Source organism: Amblyraja radiata, chromosome 9 (assembly GCF_010909765.2).
Source record: "Amblyraja radiata isolate CabotCenter1 chromosome 9, sAmbRad1.1.pri, whole genome shotgun sequence".
In the NCBI taxonomy this organism is placed as follows: Eukaryota; Metazoa; Chordata; class Chondrichthyes; order Rajiformes; family Rajidae; genus Amblyraja; species Amblyraja radiata.
Genome location: NC_045964.1, coordinates 31,962,463 through 31,977,980, shown reverse-complemented (window position 1 = coordinate 31,977,980; position 15,518 = coordinate 31,962,463). Strand labels below are relative to the sequence as shown.

At 39.2% G+C, this 15,518-nt stretch overlaps 1 protein-coding gene across 4 annotated transcripts in view; it reads left to right on the top strand.

The window, feature by feature from the left end:
* The window catches only part of strn3 (striatin 3), a 139,175-nt gene that overhangs the window by 38,507 nt on the left and 85,150 nt on the right, over window positions 1-15,518 (top strand). For all 4 annotated transcript variants that reach the window (XM_033026992.1, XM_033026995.1, XM_033026993.1 and 1 more), the window contains exon 2: window positions 10,639-10,742. In XM_033026992.1, coding sequence (XP_032882883.1) covers window positions 10,639-10,742 — 104 coding nt within the window. The remainder of the gene's footprint in view (window positions 1-10,638; window positions 10,743-15,518) is intronic.

Below are 15,518 nucleotides of genomic sequence, written 5' to 3'. Positions count from 1 at the left end.
TGTCCACACACAAGATTAGAAGTTATTCAGACAGAGCTGAACAACTTTCATGGTGTCTTTCTTGTGCGTGGTGGTGGAAAGATAGGTGTAAACAGGGCCGCGACGTGAACGCTCTTTCCTTGACCCCAACTTCAGCATATTATTGATGGATATCTTGAGCTTCACATTTAGAATAATGGGTTTTCAAGAAACTCAGCCGTCAAGGATTCTTAATTCCAATTGTTGCCCTTATATTGTGCTTATACATCTGTACTTTTAACACAATTAGATCAGGGATCCTGATTGATCTGTCATTGATAATCTATCACCCATCTTTTCTTTCTCTTTAGTTCCATAAAATAAGCACTTTGTTATTCACTCGGCTATCTCTGTATTTAACTATACCATATTAGAATTTAGTATTCGGTTTGTAAAGGGGAAGACTAAATCAGAAATCAATGTTTTAAATTTAAGTAAAGCTTAAATAAAGTTATGGGCAGCTCATAGGGCTGCTTCCTCTCAGCTTCAGTGAACATAGTTCAATCCAGATCTCCGGTGCTGTGTGTGGCATTTGCAGATTATTTATGTGACGCTGTGGGTTCTTCCAGGTGCTTCAGTTTTCTTCCATGTCACAATGAGCTGTGGGTTGGTAGGTTAGCAGGTAACTGAAAATTATCCCTACTGTGTAAGTGAAAACCTGGGAGACTTGATAGGAATATGGAAGAATAAAATGGGATTGGTGTTGGGTGATTGACGTTGTAAATTCAGTACACTGAAGAAATTATATCTGTACTGTATGATTCTAGCACAAGAGAAGATCTTTGTAGTTTGCTAAATTTACATGTGTAATTAAAAGCAGTTATCACAAGGGGAAGTGGGATGTTGTAATAGCAACTTCCATTTCAGTAAAAGTTATTAAATCGGCCAAAATGTCTCTTTGCGGGAGTGATATCAAATAAATAAAAATATGTGATCTTTCAGGAATATTGGACATATATATCCGAAGGTGAGATAAAAATTGGGATTTTGTCATATTTTAAATCTGGAAAGAGAAATAGAAATACGAAGAAGTTTAGGGAAGGTATTTCTGAGCTGCAAGGTTTTGCAGTCTCATAAACTAAAACTAAGATTAATAATGATTTAGTAAACATAACCGGTAGGGTTTCTATTAATGTGCGAGAGATGACCGACAGCAAATGATAGAACGTGGTAAGAAATGTAGAAAGGGATTGTAAAATAAAACACAAGGGTTTTTATTATCAAGAGAAAGTGTTTGGCTAAGTGAAATTTGAAGCCAGATACTAGTGATATCATAGTTGGCAAGAGTAAATGACAGTATTACTAATGAGCTGCTTTGCATCTGTTTTTTTACAATTACCAATGATTTAAAACACTAATAAAAATAGATTGAAGAGCAGTGATAATATATTTAAAGAGGTCTTGACAGTGAGGAAAGTTGTTGAAGATTACATCTTTTATCGACTGGACAAATGGAGTACAACATTTTCTACCTGCTCTGGTTGCCATCCTTCAGCGAATGTATTGAATGTTCCACATTGTATTTTCAATGTCTACAGAAATAGAAACACAAAAGTTGCAGGTTCTAGAAATTTAAACTGAAAATATTTAAAATTGCATGTCAGTCAGTACTAACATAGTAACCTTTTGAATAACTTCCATCAGAAATAGGTGAAATTAGAAAAGTTCTAAATGTTCACAGGTCTGAGAAAAGGTCACGGAACTGAAATGCGATCTCTGTCTCTTTCTTCATAGAAACATAGAAATTAGGTGCAGGAGTAGGCCATTCGGCCCTTCGAGCCTGCACCGCCATTCAATATGATCATGGCTGATCATCCAACTCAGTATCCCGTACCTGCCTTTTCTCCATACCCTCTGATCCCCTTAGCCACAAGGGCCACATCTAACTCCCTCTTAAATATAGCCAATGAACTGGCCTCGACTACCCTCTGTGGCAGAGAGTTCCAGAGATTCACCACTCTCTGTGTGAAAAAAGTTCTTCTCATCTCGGTTTTAAAGGATTTCCCCCTTATCCTTAAGCTGTGACCCCTTGTCCTGGACTTCCCCAACATCGGGAGCAATCTTCCTGCATCTAGCCTGTCCAACCCCTTAAGAATTTTATAAGTTTCTATGATCCCCTCTCAATCTCCTAAATTCTAGAGAGTATAAACCAAGTCTATCCAGTCTTTCTTCATAAGACAGTCCTGACATCCCAGGAATCAGTCTGGTGAACCTTCTCTGCACTCCCTCTAGGGCAATAATGTCCTTACTCAGATTTGGAGACCAAAACTGTACGCAATACTCCAGGTGTGGTCTCACCAAGACCCTGTGCAACTGCAGTAGAACCTCCCTGCTCCTATACTCAAATCCTTTTGCTATGAAAGCTAACATACCATTCGCTTTCTTCACTGCCTGCTGCACCTGCATGCCTACTTTCAATGACTGGTGTACCATGACACCCAGGTCTCGCTGTATCTCCCCTTTTTCTAGTCGGCCACCATTTAGATAATAGTCTGCTTTCCTGTTTTTGCCACCAAAATGGATAACCTCACATTTATCCACATTATACTGCATCTGCCAAACATTTGCCCACTCACCCAGCCTATCCAAGTCACCTTGCAGTCTCCTAGCATCCTCCTCACAGCTAACACTGCACCTTAGCTTAGTGTCATCCGCAAACTTGGAGATATTGCCTTCAATTCCCTCATCCAGATCATTAATATATATTGTAAATAGCTGGGGTCCCAGCACTGAGCCTTGCGGTACCCCACTAGTCACTGCCTGCCATTGTGAAAAGGACCCGTTTACTCCTACTCTTTGCTTCCTGTTTGCCAGCCAGTTCTCTATCCACATCAATACTGAACCCCCAATGCCGTGTGCTTTAAGTTTGTATACTAATCTCTTATGTGGGACCTTGTCGAAAGCCTTCTGGAAGTCCAGATACACCACATCCACTGGTTCTCCCCTATCCACGCTATTAGTTACATCCTCGAAAAATTCTATAAGATTCGTCAGACATGATTTACCTTTTGTAAATCCATGCTGACTTTGTCCAATGGTTTCACCACTTTCCAAATGTGCTGCTATCCCATCTTTAATAACTGACTCTAGTAGTTTCCCCACTACCGATGTTAGACTAACTGGTCTGTAATTCCCCGTTTTCTCTCTCCCTCCCTTCTTAAAAAGTGGGGTTACGTTTGCTACCCGCCAATCCTCAGGAACTATTCCAGAATCTAAAGAGTTTTGAAAGATTATTACTAATGCATCCACTATTTCTGGAGCTACTTCCTTAAGTACTCTGGGATGCAACCTATCTGGCCCTGGGGATTTATCGGCCTTTAATCCATTCAATTTACCCAACACCACTTCCCGGCTAACCTGGATTTCACTCAATTTCTCCAACTCCTTTGACCCGCGGTCCCCTGCTATTTCCGGCAGATTATTTATGTCTTCCTTAGTGAAGACGGAACCAAAGTAGTTATTCAATTGGTCCGCCATATCCTTGTTCCCCATGATCAACTCACCTGTTTCTGACTGCAAGGGACCTACATTTGTTTTAACTAATCTCTTTCTTTTCACATATCTATAAAAACTTTTGCAGTCAGTTTTTATGTTCCCTGCCAGTTTTCTTTCATAATCTATTTTTCCTTTCCTAATTAAGCCCTTTGTCCTCCTCTGCTGGTCTCTGAATTTCTCCCAGTCCTCCGGTATGCTGCTTTTTCTGGCTAATTTGTACGCATCATCCTTCGCTTTGATACTATCCCTGATTTCCCTTGTTATCCACGGATGTACTACCTTCCCTGATTTATTCTTTTGCCAAACTGGGATGAACAATTTTTGTAGTTCATCCATGCTGTCTTTAAATGTCTTCCATTGCATATCCACCGTCAACCCTTTTAGAATTAATTGCCAGTCAATCTCGGCCAATTCACGTCTCATACCCTCAAAGTTACCTTTCTTTAAGTTCAGAACCATTGTTTCTGAATTAACAATGTCACTCTCCATCCTAATGAAGAACTCAACCATATTATGGTCACTCTTGCCCAAGGGGGCACGTACAACAAGACTGCTAACTAACCCTTCCTCATTACTCAATACCCAGTCTAAAATAGCCTGCTCTCTCGTTGGTTCCTCTACATGTTGATTTAGATAACTATCCCGCATACATTCCAAGAAATCCTCTTCCTCAGCACCCCTGCCAATTTGATTCACCCAATCTATATGTAGATTGAAGTCACCCATTATAACGGTTTTGCCTTTGTCGCACGCATTTCTAATTTCCTGTTTGATACCATCTCCAACTTCACTACTACTGTTAGGTGGCCTGTACACAACACCCACCAGCGTTTTCTGCCCCTTAGTGTTTCGCAGCTCTACCCATACCGATTCCACATCCTCCGAACTAATGTCCTTCCTTTCCATTGCGTTAATCTCCTCTCTAATCAGCAACGCTACCCCACCTCCTTTTCCTTTCTCTCTATCCCTCCTGAATATTGAATATCCCTGGATGTTCAGCTCCCAGCCTTGGTCACCCTGGAGCCATGTCTCCGTGATCCCAACTATATCATAGTCATTAATAGCTATCTGCACATTCAACTCATCCACCTTATTACGAATGCTCCTTGCATTGTGACACAAAGTCTTCAGGCTTGTTTTTACAACACTCTTACCCCTTATACAATTATGTTGAAAAGTGGCCTTTTTTGATTTTTGCCCTGGTTTTGTCTGTCTGCCACTTTTACTTTTCACCTTGCTACCTATTGCTTCTACCCTCATTTTACACCCCTCTGTCTCTACACTCACACATTTAAGAAACCCTTTCCCTTTAACTCCATCCTCCACTGTCCCATTCGACACCCCACCCCCCTTATTCAGTTTAAAACCACCCGTGTAGCAGTGGCAAACCTGCCTGCCAGAATGCTGGTCCCACACCTGTTAAGATGCAATCCGTCCCTTTTGTACAGTTCCCCCTTACCCCAAAACAGATCCCAGTGATCTAAGAATCTAAATCCCTGCCCCGTGCACCAGTTCCTCAGCCACACGTTCAGGTCCCGTATCTCCCTGTTCCTGCTCTCGCCAGCACGAGGAACTGGAAGCAAACCAGAGATAACAACCCTGGAGGTCCTGCTTTTCAGCATTTTTCAGAGCTCTCTAAAGTCACGCTGCAGAATATTCATCCCCTTCTTTCCAACATCGTTTGTGCCGACATGCACTACCACTTCCGGATGTTCACCTTCGCCCTTGAGGATTTTCTGCACTCTGTCCGTGACTTCCTGGATCCTGGCACCAGGAAGGCAGCACACCATCCTCGCATCCCGTCTGTTGCCGCAGAAACCCCTGTCCGTACCTCTCACAATGGAGTCTCCCACTACAATGGCGTTGCCTGCCTTAGGCATTTTTGGTTTTGGCTCAACAGCCCTATTCGCATCACAAGCCAGTCCGCCGCCCAGTGTAAACACCTCTTCTGTCCCGACAGCTTCTAAGTGGGTGAACCTGTTCACAAGAGGTACAACACCCGGGGACGTTGGCATTCCATGCTTCCCTCCCGTTCTCACTGTCTCCCACCTTCTCTCTTCCAGTACCTTAGGTGTAACAATCGTACTGCAGGACTTGTCGAGGAACGACTCCGTTTCTCGGACGAACCGGAGGTCATCTACTTGCTTCTCCAGTTCCCCAACACGGCCCTTCAGGAGCTCTACCTGGATGCACTTCTCGCATTTGTAGCAGCCAGAGACACCAGCGGTGTCCTTGACCTCCCACATACTGCAAGCATCGCACTGAATCAGCTTGCCTGACATCTCCTTCTTTCGTCTCTACCTCTCAAGCGTATTGCGTGGTCTCCTCGCCGAAGACTCTCGAGCCAAAGACTCACACTTCCCTCACAAGGCCGCTTACTCACTGCCGCTCGCTAAGAGCCGTCTTGCTTAAATTGACTGATAAATTGCCTGATTTACCAATTTACAAACCAAATTCCTCAGTTTTCAACTGTTTTCCCAGCACTGACTCACTTCTCTCCTCCCACTTGGGTTAGAGCCAATCAGTCGTATCTCTTGCTAAACTCCTGCTGCTGTTGCTCCCAAAACTACAGCAGTTCTGAGTAAAGTCTGCCTGTCCTTGGCCTCTACTTTAACTGTTTTCACTTCTCTCCTCTCACTTGGGCTAGAGCCAATCAGTCGTATCTCTTGCTAATCTCCTGCTGGTTTTGCTCCCAAAGCTACAGCAGTTCTGAGTAAAGTCTGCCTGTCCTTGGCCTCTACTTTAACTGTTTTCACTTCTCTCCTCCCACTTGGGCTAGAGCCAATCAGTCGTATCTCTTGCTAAACTCCTGCTGCTGTTGCTCCCAAATCTCAGCAGTTCTGAGTAAAGTCTGCCTGTCCTTGGCCTCTACTTTAACTGTTTTCACCCCTCTGACTCACTTCTCTCCTCCCACTTGGGCTAGAGCCAATCAGTCGTATCTCTTGCTAAACTCCTGCTGCTGTTGCTCCCAAATCTACAGCAGTTCATCAATGCTGTCAGAACTGAGTATTTTCCAGCAGTTTCTGTTTTTATGGCAATCTATGCCGACTATTCTAGTCTTCTCGCTGGCTAGGACTGGTGGTATACATACCTCAAGATCATCTGTCGAATGTTTAGTTCAAGGCCAACACTCAATTGGGGACAAGGTCAAGAATCCCAACAGCCCATAGAATCCCATCCATAACTGTACTTGAAAGAGAAGATATAGACAAAGTTGTTGAGTTCATGGTTGAATGAGAACAAGGAAGTAGAATATTCCCCAGACTCCCCCTTGGAGACAGAATTATTCCTCATTTGGGAATCAAAGACTGATTAGGGATAGTCAGCATTGCTTTGTGCGTGGGAAATCATGCCTCAATTTAACTGAATTTGTTGATGAGGCAACCAAGAAGATGCATGAGGCCAAAGCAGTAGATATTGTCAAAGGCCTTGCTAAAGTTCACATCGACAATGTATTGAAACAAAGGACATCAGATGCTGGTTTATACCAAAGACAGGCGGCATCTCTGGAGAAAAAGGATATATGACATTTCGGGTGTGGACCAATTAGACTGAAAATAGGGAAAAGGTGTTTAGCAGTCCGCCTAGGCCAACCTGATCTCCGGGTTGCTAAATATTTTAACTCCCCCTCCCATTCTCATACTGACCTGGGCCTCCTCCACTGTCAGAATGAGGCCCGACACAAATTGGAGTAACAACGCCTCATATTTCACTTAGTCAGCTTGCAACCCAGTGGTATGTTTATTGATTACTCTAACTTCAAGTGACCCTTGCTTTCTCTCTCCCTCTCCCTCTCTCCCCCTCTCCCTCTCCCCTTCCCCTTCCCCCATCCCCCTCCCTCTCCCCCTCGACCTGAAAAGTCACCTATTCCTTCTCTCTAGAGATACTGCCTGTCCCGCTGAGTTACTCCAGTATTTTGTGTCTATCTTCTAGTTCTCCGACTAGTTCTACTGTCCTCCTGATTTTATATTACTAATTGTGAACCCATAGCTAAGAAAGAGCCATTCCACATTTCCTAATCAACATCTGCTTTGTTATGTCATTTACACACCTTACCCTTTCATATCTCTAGACCCTTTCCCATGACTGTTTGAAGAAGGGTCTCGACCCAAAACGTCACCCATTCCGTCTCTTCAGAGATGCTACCTGTCCCACGAAGTTGCTCCAGCATTTTGTATCTATATTAAGAATTACAGGTGGGGTAGAAGAGGAGAAGTTATGCATATAATTAAAAGCCGAGGGGAAATTAGATAAATGGCTTGCTCCTAGTTTTATTCTTCAATGTGTGGTTTGGCTCATGGATTTTGAATGGGCATTCATAAAATGTTTATTTTTATTATTTTATGGCAACATTTGTTTGGAGATTTGTTATATTGAATAATTGATATATGTTAATTAAAAGTTGCTGAAGATTAAATATATGATGAATTGTGCCATCACATTCTCCAGTGTAAGATGATAGTGATATTTAAGAAGATCATTAGAAGAGTCACAGAAATGTAGCTCATGGTTACATTCTATATTAGTAGGAGTTTGCATTCTTATCATTAGTAGCCTCTTTTTAATTATTTTATTGGCAAGTGCTCTAACATTTTAAGCATTTGGGTTATCTCAATAGCCTTTTTAGTAAGATCTGCAGTTTGCTTTAACCATTACATTGACGATAAGCAACACATGAGTGTATGCTGGAATAACATATCTGTAGTTTGTGTCAAACAAATAATAATGCTTTATACAAGTTTTTCAGAAGGGTTTTGATGCATCCAAGAACTTCTAGGAATTTAATAGTTTTTTTTCTATTATGTAGTCTAGTAACAATTTTGAAAATTGTACCTTTTTAAAATAACTTTTGCTGAAGATGAGGTTTTTTTATCCCCATTCTGGCCTAATGTTTACACATTAGATTTGATAATTCTGAATATGTGAACCTTTAGAGTTTTAACCTCCCCTCCCCCCACATTGTTTATAAGCATAGAGGAGGAAATATGTTTTTATTTAGCTGATAGTGTAAATGTAGTGAGTGATTTCAGTCTATACAACAGATATAGAATTTGGAAAGCAGTTCTATTAAGACATCTGTTGCTTTTCGTCATTCCCTGCTGACAATTTAGTTTCCATTTGGAGTAAGTTAAAGTGTTATCTTTCCTTGCTCGATATTTATAGACTCGCTTAAAGAAATCAGCAATAATTACATTTAATAAAAAGAGGGAAAGAAACAGAATATTGTCAAAAACTATAGATGTGCCTTTGGAAAAGGAAGTGAAGAGCAGTTAGACAATTAAAAATAAATTATTGACGTTTGTACATTTTTTTAAACATATTTGTTTTAATGTTATGTTTAATTTGATGCTAATATTGACCCTTTTATTTTTGTTACTATTGTCATCCAAAAATCCAGTGTTAAATTATATATTTCTGGATTTGGAATAGTGATGTCTTTAGTATATAGGAAATCTCTATTGTGAAAGGAGTACATTATCTAAATGTGTAAATTAAAAGGGGGTAATTGTTTCTCACAGAACAGGTTAATTGCATCTGTTTATTGAAAAGAATTACAATCCTATTTATTTTTGTGACTTAAACAGCTGTTTTGGATACATGGTTTTCTGTATTTAAGTGAGAATGCTCCCTTATTTATAATGTGACCCAAAGGTGGAAAAGTTGTCTACATGGCCCTGTTTCTGTGATGCACAACTTTAGGACAATTCTCTCGATTCTGAAATTTGAATCTAATCTGGCCTATTTGTGATCACAGGAATGAGTAAGGACAGCAGGTTTTTCTTCTTCAACCAGAATAGGTATGTAGGTATAGGGCCATTTTTGATCATTACCGATAGCTTTAAATTACAACTTTACTTTTTGTTTTACTGAATTTAAAATCTCCAGGTGCCATGATGGTAATACTAATTTTATCACTTTCTACCAGAAAAATTGAACAGAATGTAGCTCACGGTTACATTCTACCTGCAATTTTGTACTTCTAATAAATGTCTTCTAATGTTAAGACATAGGAGGAGAATTAGGCCATTTGGTTCATCGAGTCTCCTCTGCCATTCAATTATGGCTGATCTATTTTTCTCACTCAATCCCATTCTCCCCGTAACCTTACTAACCAAGAACCTATAAATTTCTGACTTGAAAATACCCAATGTCTTGGCCTCCACAGCCGCCTGTGGCAATAACTTGAAGCCAATTATAAGTGATTGTGGTGTCTAGTAGAGCCAGGCTGACCAACAATTGACAAAGTTATGGTAACAAAGTTAAGGATAAAAAATATGAAAAAATAGAAGAAAGTTACTTCTAGTCTGAATAAGGGTTCTGACCCAAAATGTTGCCACTTTTTTTTCTCCAGAGATGCTACCTGACCCGCTGAGTTATTCCAGCATTTTGTGTCTATCTTCAGAGCATGATTTCATTGTTTTTTTTTACCGGTACAATAATGATGGTGCATAACATAGATAAAACAAGGAACTGCAGATGCTGGAATTTTGCATACAATAAATACAATGTGCTGGAGTATCTAAGTGGATCAGGCAGTATTATGGAGCACACGGATAGGTGACGATTTGTGTCAGGTCAATTCTTCATACTGATTGCAATATGGGGGAGAAAGCTGGAAAAGAGGTGGAGGCAGGGCCAAGCCTGGCAAGTGATAGATGGATAGAGGTGGAAGGAGAGCCGAGATATTGGGAGAAACGGGTACACGCTGGGGTTGGGGGAGGGGGAGGGGGAGGGGCACAGGAAAGCGGGGTGTTATCTAAGATTGGAGAATTTAATGCTCGTACTGTTACTTTGTAAGCTATCCAAGCGGAATATGAGGTACTCTTCCTCTAGTTTGTGTGTGGCCTCATTGTGGCTGCTTAAAACCTGCTTAATGTGATGCTATCCTGCACTCCCGATTGAAGTACTGATTCCACACTTTTTATATTTAAGTATTTTACATTGATGAAACTATTGCTAAAAGTTTACTAAAATAGGCTCCATGGTACCGAATATTTAAAATGTGAGCCAATGTTCTGACCAACACTTGACTTCCTAATTGTTGAGATTTTGGAGATCTCTGTTGCAGATACCACAAGGTGTTGATTTAGCTGTTCAATTATTTCCTTTCATTTTATTTTTCAGGCTCGGATAGCATTTTTACAAGGAGAAAGGAAAGGTCAGGAAAACTTGAAGAAGGACCTAGTAAGAAGAATAAAAATGTTAGAATATGCCTTAAAACAAGAAAGGTAACTGTTTTAAAGTACTATCTATACGGAAATTTTCCAACTAATGATCATAATATTATAAAAGTATAAATTTAACCTAATTATTATATTTCCAGCCAGAATATATTAGTTTCCCCCCCAATGTTCTTCCTAATTTGAATATTTAAATAAGCATTACTCATTTGTTAGTTAGTTCAATGTGAACATTTATTGATCGGTTGTGAGTGATTATTTCAGTACTGTGTAAAATCCTGCTTAATTGGAAGTTAATTCTGGTTGTTGCATTCAAGGAAGGATTGCATATTTTTTTTATGAAGTAGGGTTATTGATACACTGGCTACAAGGCACCTTTTACATTGTAAATGATGGAATATCAAAACATCTACAATTGAGACTACATAGGATCCCTTAGTTCATGTGCACATTTCTGTTCATATATTAATGATGATAATCTGTTTGGATTTAATTTGAATGTGCTTTTGAAATAATCTGATGACAGCTTTCCATTTGGCTTCATGTGAAAATTAGCTGCTTGGTTCTAATATGAGAAAGTCATACCTGCCCTGGAACATTACTGAGAATTGGAAGAAAGAGTAAGGAAATCGGCATTTTTACGGTCAAACTTTAATTAAAAGCCAAATTTTGAGTACTTATTACTAATACCATTTATTAAAGAATAATAAGAATTTTTAATTCTTTTAACCCCTTTTAGGAATAAAGGGTAGGCCATTTAGAACGGAGACGAGGAAAACATTTTTCACCCAGAGAATTGTGAATCTGTGAAATTCTCTGGATGCTTTCAAGAGAGAGTTAGATAGAGCTCTTAAAGATAGCGGAGTCAGGGGATATGGGGAGAAGGCAGGAACGGGGTACCCATGATCACAGTGAATGGCAGTGCTGGCTCGAAAGGCCGAATGGCCTACTCCTGCACCTATTGTCTATTGTCCTTTGTCTAAATACTCAATAATTTTAAATTGTACAGTGGAGAATAATGTACTGCTCTTATACTAACATTTAAACATCTTATACTAACATTTAAACCTTAAAAGCAAAGTCACAGAAAATATTGAGAATGCAATATATCTGAAATAAAAACAGAAATCACTGGGAATGCTCAGTAAGTCAGGCAGCATCTATGGAGTGAGAAACTGAATATTTCGGGGCAATGACTAGTTGTGTTGATTGAACATCGTCCTGAAAGATTGGCCCCAATTCTCTCTCCACAGATGCTGCATGAAGTGCTGAGTTTTCTAGTATTTTCTGCTCTTATTTAGCCCCAGAAAGTGTTGGTTTCTCTGAGGGATTGTACTGTATGGAGAGAAATGTAATGGGGCTACGTATTTGTCAAATAAGGTAACTTATCTGCATATGAGCAACTATTAAAATTATAGTTAATTTGAGCACATTGCAAAAACATCCTGCCGAGAACTTCTATAACGAATTGCCGATTTTATATTTATTGAATTATTTACAGCCAAGAGTTCAAATACTTTTGAAATAAATGCAGATTATGTCCATGTTGAGAAATGGAACTACTCTTTCTCATATCTGTCTATCCAGCTGTTAATTTAATGTAAGTTTCATACAGTCATAGCAACACTAGAAAAAAATCGATGCAAAGCTGTCTTCGAGAGAGAAATATGAGCTTTTGGCTCCAGGTCCATGATAAATGATAGAACAAAATTTGAGTGCTAATGTATACTTTTGACTTGGTTACAGAGTAAATTGCAAAGTCAGAGTGCATGTTACTAAATTGAATGCAATGAGATTAGGATCAGAAGTGAGTCACAGCAAGGAGAATGGATTTAAATGGGGGTGGGGTACAGATTGCTGATTTGCTGGTACAGATTAAGAATAGTTCCCTTGATCAAAGTAAAGATTGTTGATGGATAACAATTACTTTTGTACCTGGACACTGGTTACATTTTAAAGTTGCACTTTTGGAAATTTTTGTTTTTTTGCTATGTGAATGAATGTCGATTGTTAGCACAGATAATTGTTGTAGAAGTAATTGCATTGAACTGAATTGAATTGAGTTGCTATGGTCAGGGCCATTAATGATTCAGTACATCACTGATATTTGAAAATGCATCTGAAATACAACTAACACTTAAATGATGGTTCTCTCTGGTTTCTAAGTAGTTAAGGAAAGGGAGGACATGGGTTTATATGGTATCCTTTTATAATCTTATTGTTGCCTGCAAAATGATTGAAGACTAAATTACTTCGAGCACAGTGCAGTTGTAATTTGGAAGTATTATGACTTGCTTCGTTTCAGCAAAATTTTGATGAACAGTGAAATAATAAATGTTGATTGTGGGCTGAATGTTAGCCAGTGTACTGAGTTTCCAAATACATTTTATTGAATTGTGAGCAAAAAACGAGCTGCTTGAGGAATTCAGTAGAGGGAAATGGATAGCTGATATTTCTGGTCGATCAAAAATGGTGACTGTCCATTTCCCTCCACAGATGCTGCCATTGACTTCCTCCAGCAGGTTGTTTCTATGCTCGAGATTTCAGCATCTGCAATCTTTTGTGTCTCTATTGTCAAATTGTGACATGGAATCTGCAGTGATAATAATATCCACAGCAGAGGGCAGATGACGTCTTGAATGAATGTCTCATGTTAAGGATGACACCTCTAATAGTGTGGTGCTCTCTCTGCATTGTGTGCCAAGTGCCAAGTTGGATTCACATCCAAAGTAGAGCTTGGTACAGAAATAAAGACATTAATAGTGAGCCACGGCAATCCTTACATGGTTAATTTTAACACTTCCTGAATCTGGTTGATACTTGGCATCAAATTGAGCAAATGTATAAAAGCTTATGTAAAGATAATAAAAACAGTCATAAATTAATCAAATTTCTTGCAACTTAATTGATATTCTCTGCAATACTAGCATTTTCTGATTGAGGGTTTTATTTTAAAGCTTTGCAAGTATATAGTTCTTGAAAAATGTAACGCTACTTGAATCTTTTGATTTTCATTCAATATATTTGTCTGTGAATACATGTTCTTAAATAATTGATTAAGCATTGCTTGAATGATAGCTTCAGTGTTGTCATTAAAGTAGCACTGTCATTTAATTTTGTCCTTGTAAATGAGGCTTGGCATGATGGCATCCCTCGTTCCGCTGGAGTATCCTACCTTTTTAGGCTTGTCATTGAAGTGGTAGTGTATACATTTCTATTCTGTCTTGGCACAAAATATTAGTGACATATGACTGCACACTTACGGCTTCTATTCTAACACTTATCTATATCAGGAGTGTGATTGAATACTCTTCACTTCTTTGGATGAGCTTTAACAGAATTTAAGAAGCTAAGGATCACCCAGGGTAAAGCAAACTGTTAAACATTCACCTTCGTTATCACCGGCACACTGCAATTCAGTATTTAGGCTTTAATAACATTCTCCAGATTCACTACCTCAATCACTTTGAAGGTCTGAGATTTCTGAGGTGGTCCCTCGATTGAGGATGATTTCTGCCCTGGTTTTGTGGTAATGAGGTATATAGGTTCAGCACCACTGCAGGGTTCCCTTCAAGTCATGCAACATTCTAACCTGAACATGAATTGCTATTTCTTATCATTAGTTGGTCAAGATCATGGAATTCATACCTAATGGTGAATTTCTTCCAAGACAATGTTCAAGACAACGGCTCATCAGCATAGACTCCTCGAACAAATTAAAGATAGTGCCAACAATGTCAGTTTCTCTTAAATTAATAAAATATGTTTGCTTTTTAAATGCAGTAAAGCTGAATACAGTATACAGTTCTTGAAAAATGTAATGTAACTTGAAGCTTTTGATTTTGATTTGATGCTCTTTTACTGGCTTTCTATTGGAATATACTTAAGATTACATTGAAATAGCTTTTGCTCCTCTTTAATTTCGGTTATCCATGCTCTTGTAAATAATTAAATCCACTATCCTGCTTTATCAAAATATTAAAAATAAATTGAAACTAAAATCGACTTGGGCAGGAAGTAACTGGTAATGGCTGACAGATGATATTGTAACTAGAGTGTTCTCATCAGAACTCGGTACCTGTATTTTTTAAACATTTGTTGGTTGTTTAGACGTAAATATAAAAAGCACGGCATAGATGTTTGCACAAAAATTGGATGACTGATAAAGCATAGGAAAGTTTTGACAATGTAAACAGGTAAATGCTCTGTTCAGTTGGGCTGAGAAGAAGGCGGCACAGTGGTAGAGACCCGGGTTCGATCCTGACCACTGGTGCTGACTGTACGGAGTTTGTACGTTCACCCTGTGATCGCACTAGTTTTCTTCGGGAGCTCTGGTTTTCTCACTCACTCCGGTTTGTAGGTTAATTGGCTTCTGTAAATTGTCCCTATTCTGTAGGATAGAACTACTGTGCGGGGATTGCTGGTGGGCAGAATGACCTGTTTACATGCTGTATCTCCAAAACTCTAAAACTAAAACTGAAATGGCAAATTAGATTTAATCCAGATGTGAGATGACGCAAGGGGATGTGGAATAATTGTTTTCATTTCATTGAATAGCACCCCAACACTGCCTTAAACTAACGTAATATTTATTGTATCCAGTCATTAATGTATACCATGGAACAATCTATTCTTATAGCTTGATAAATGCTTTAAAAATATATGGGAAAATCTGTGTAAAGTTAGAGGAAAATCTGTGTAAAGTTAGATTTCCGCGAGTCAGGTCATTTGTAACCAAGGGGCACCCTGTACAAAAAATGTACTTGGTTTAATCATATACCCATTATAAGGTTTTTACTGCAATAAAAGTATAGATTAAATATA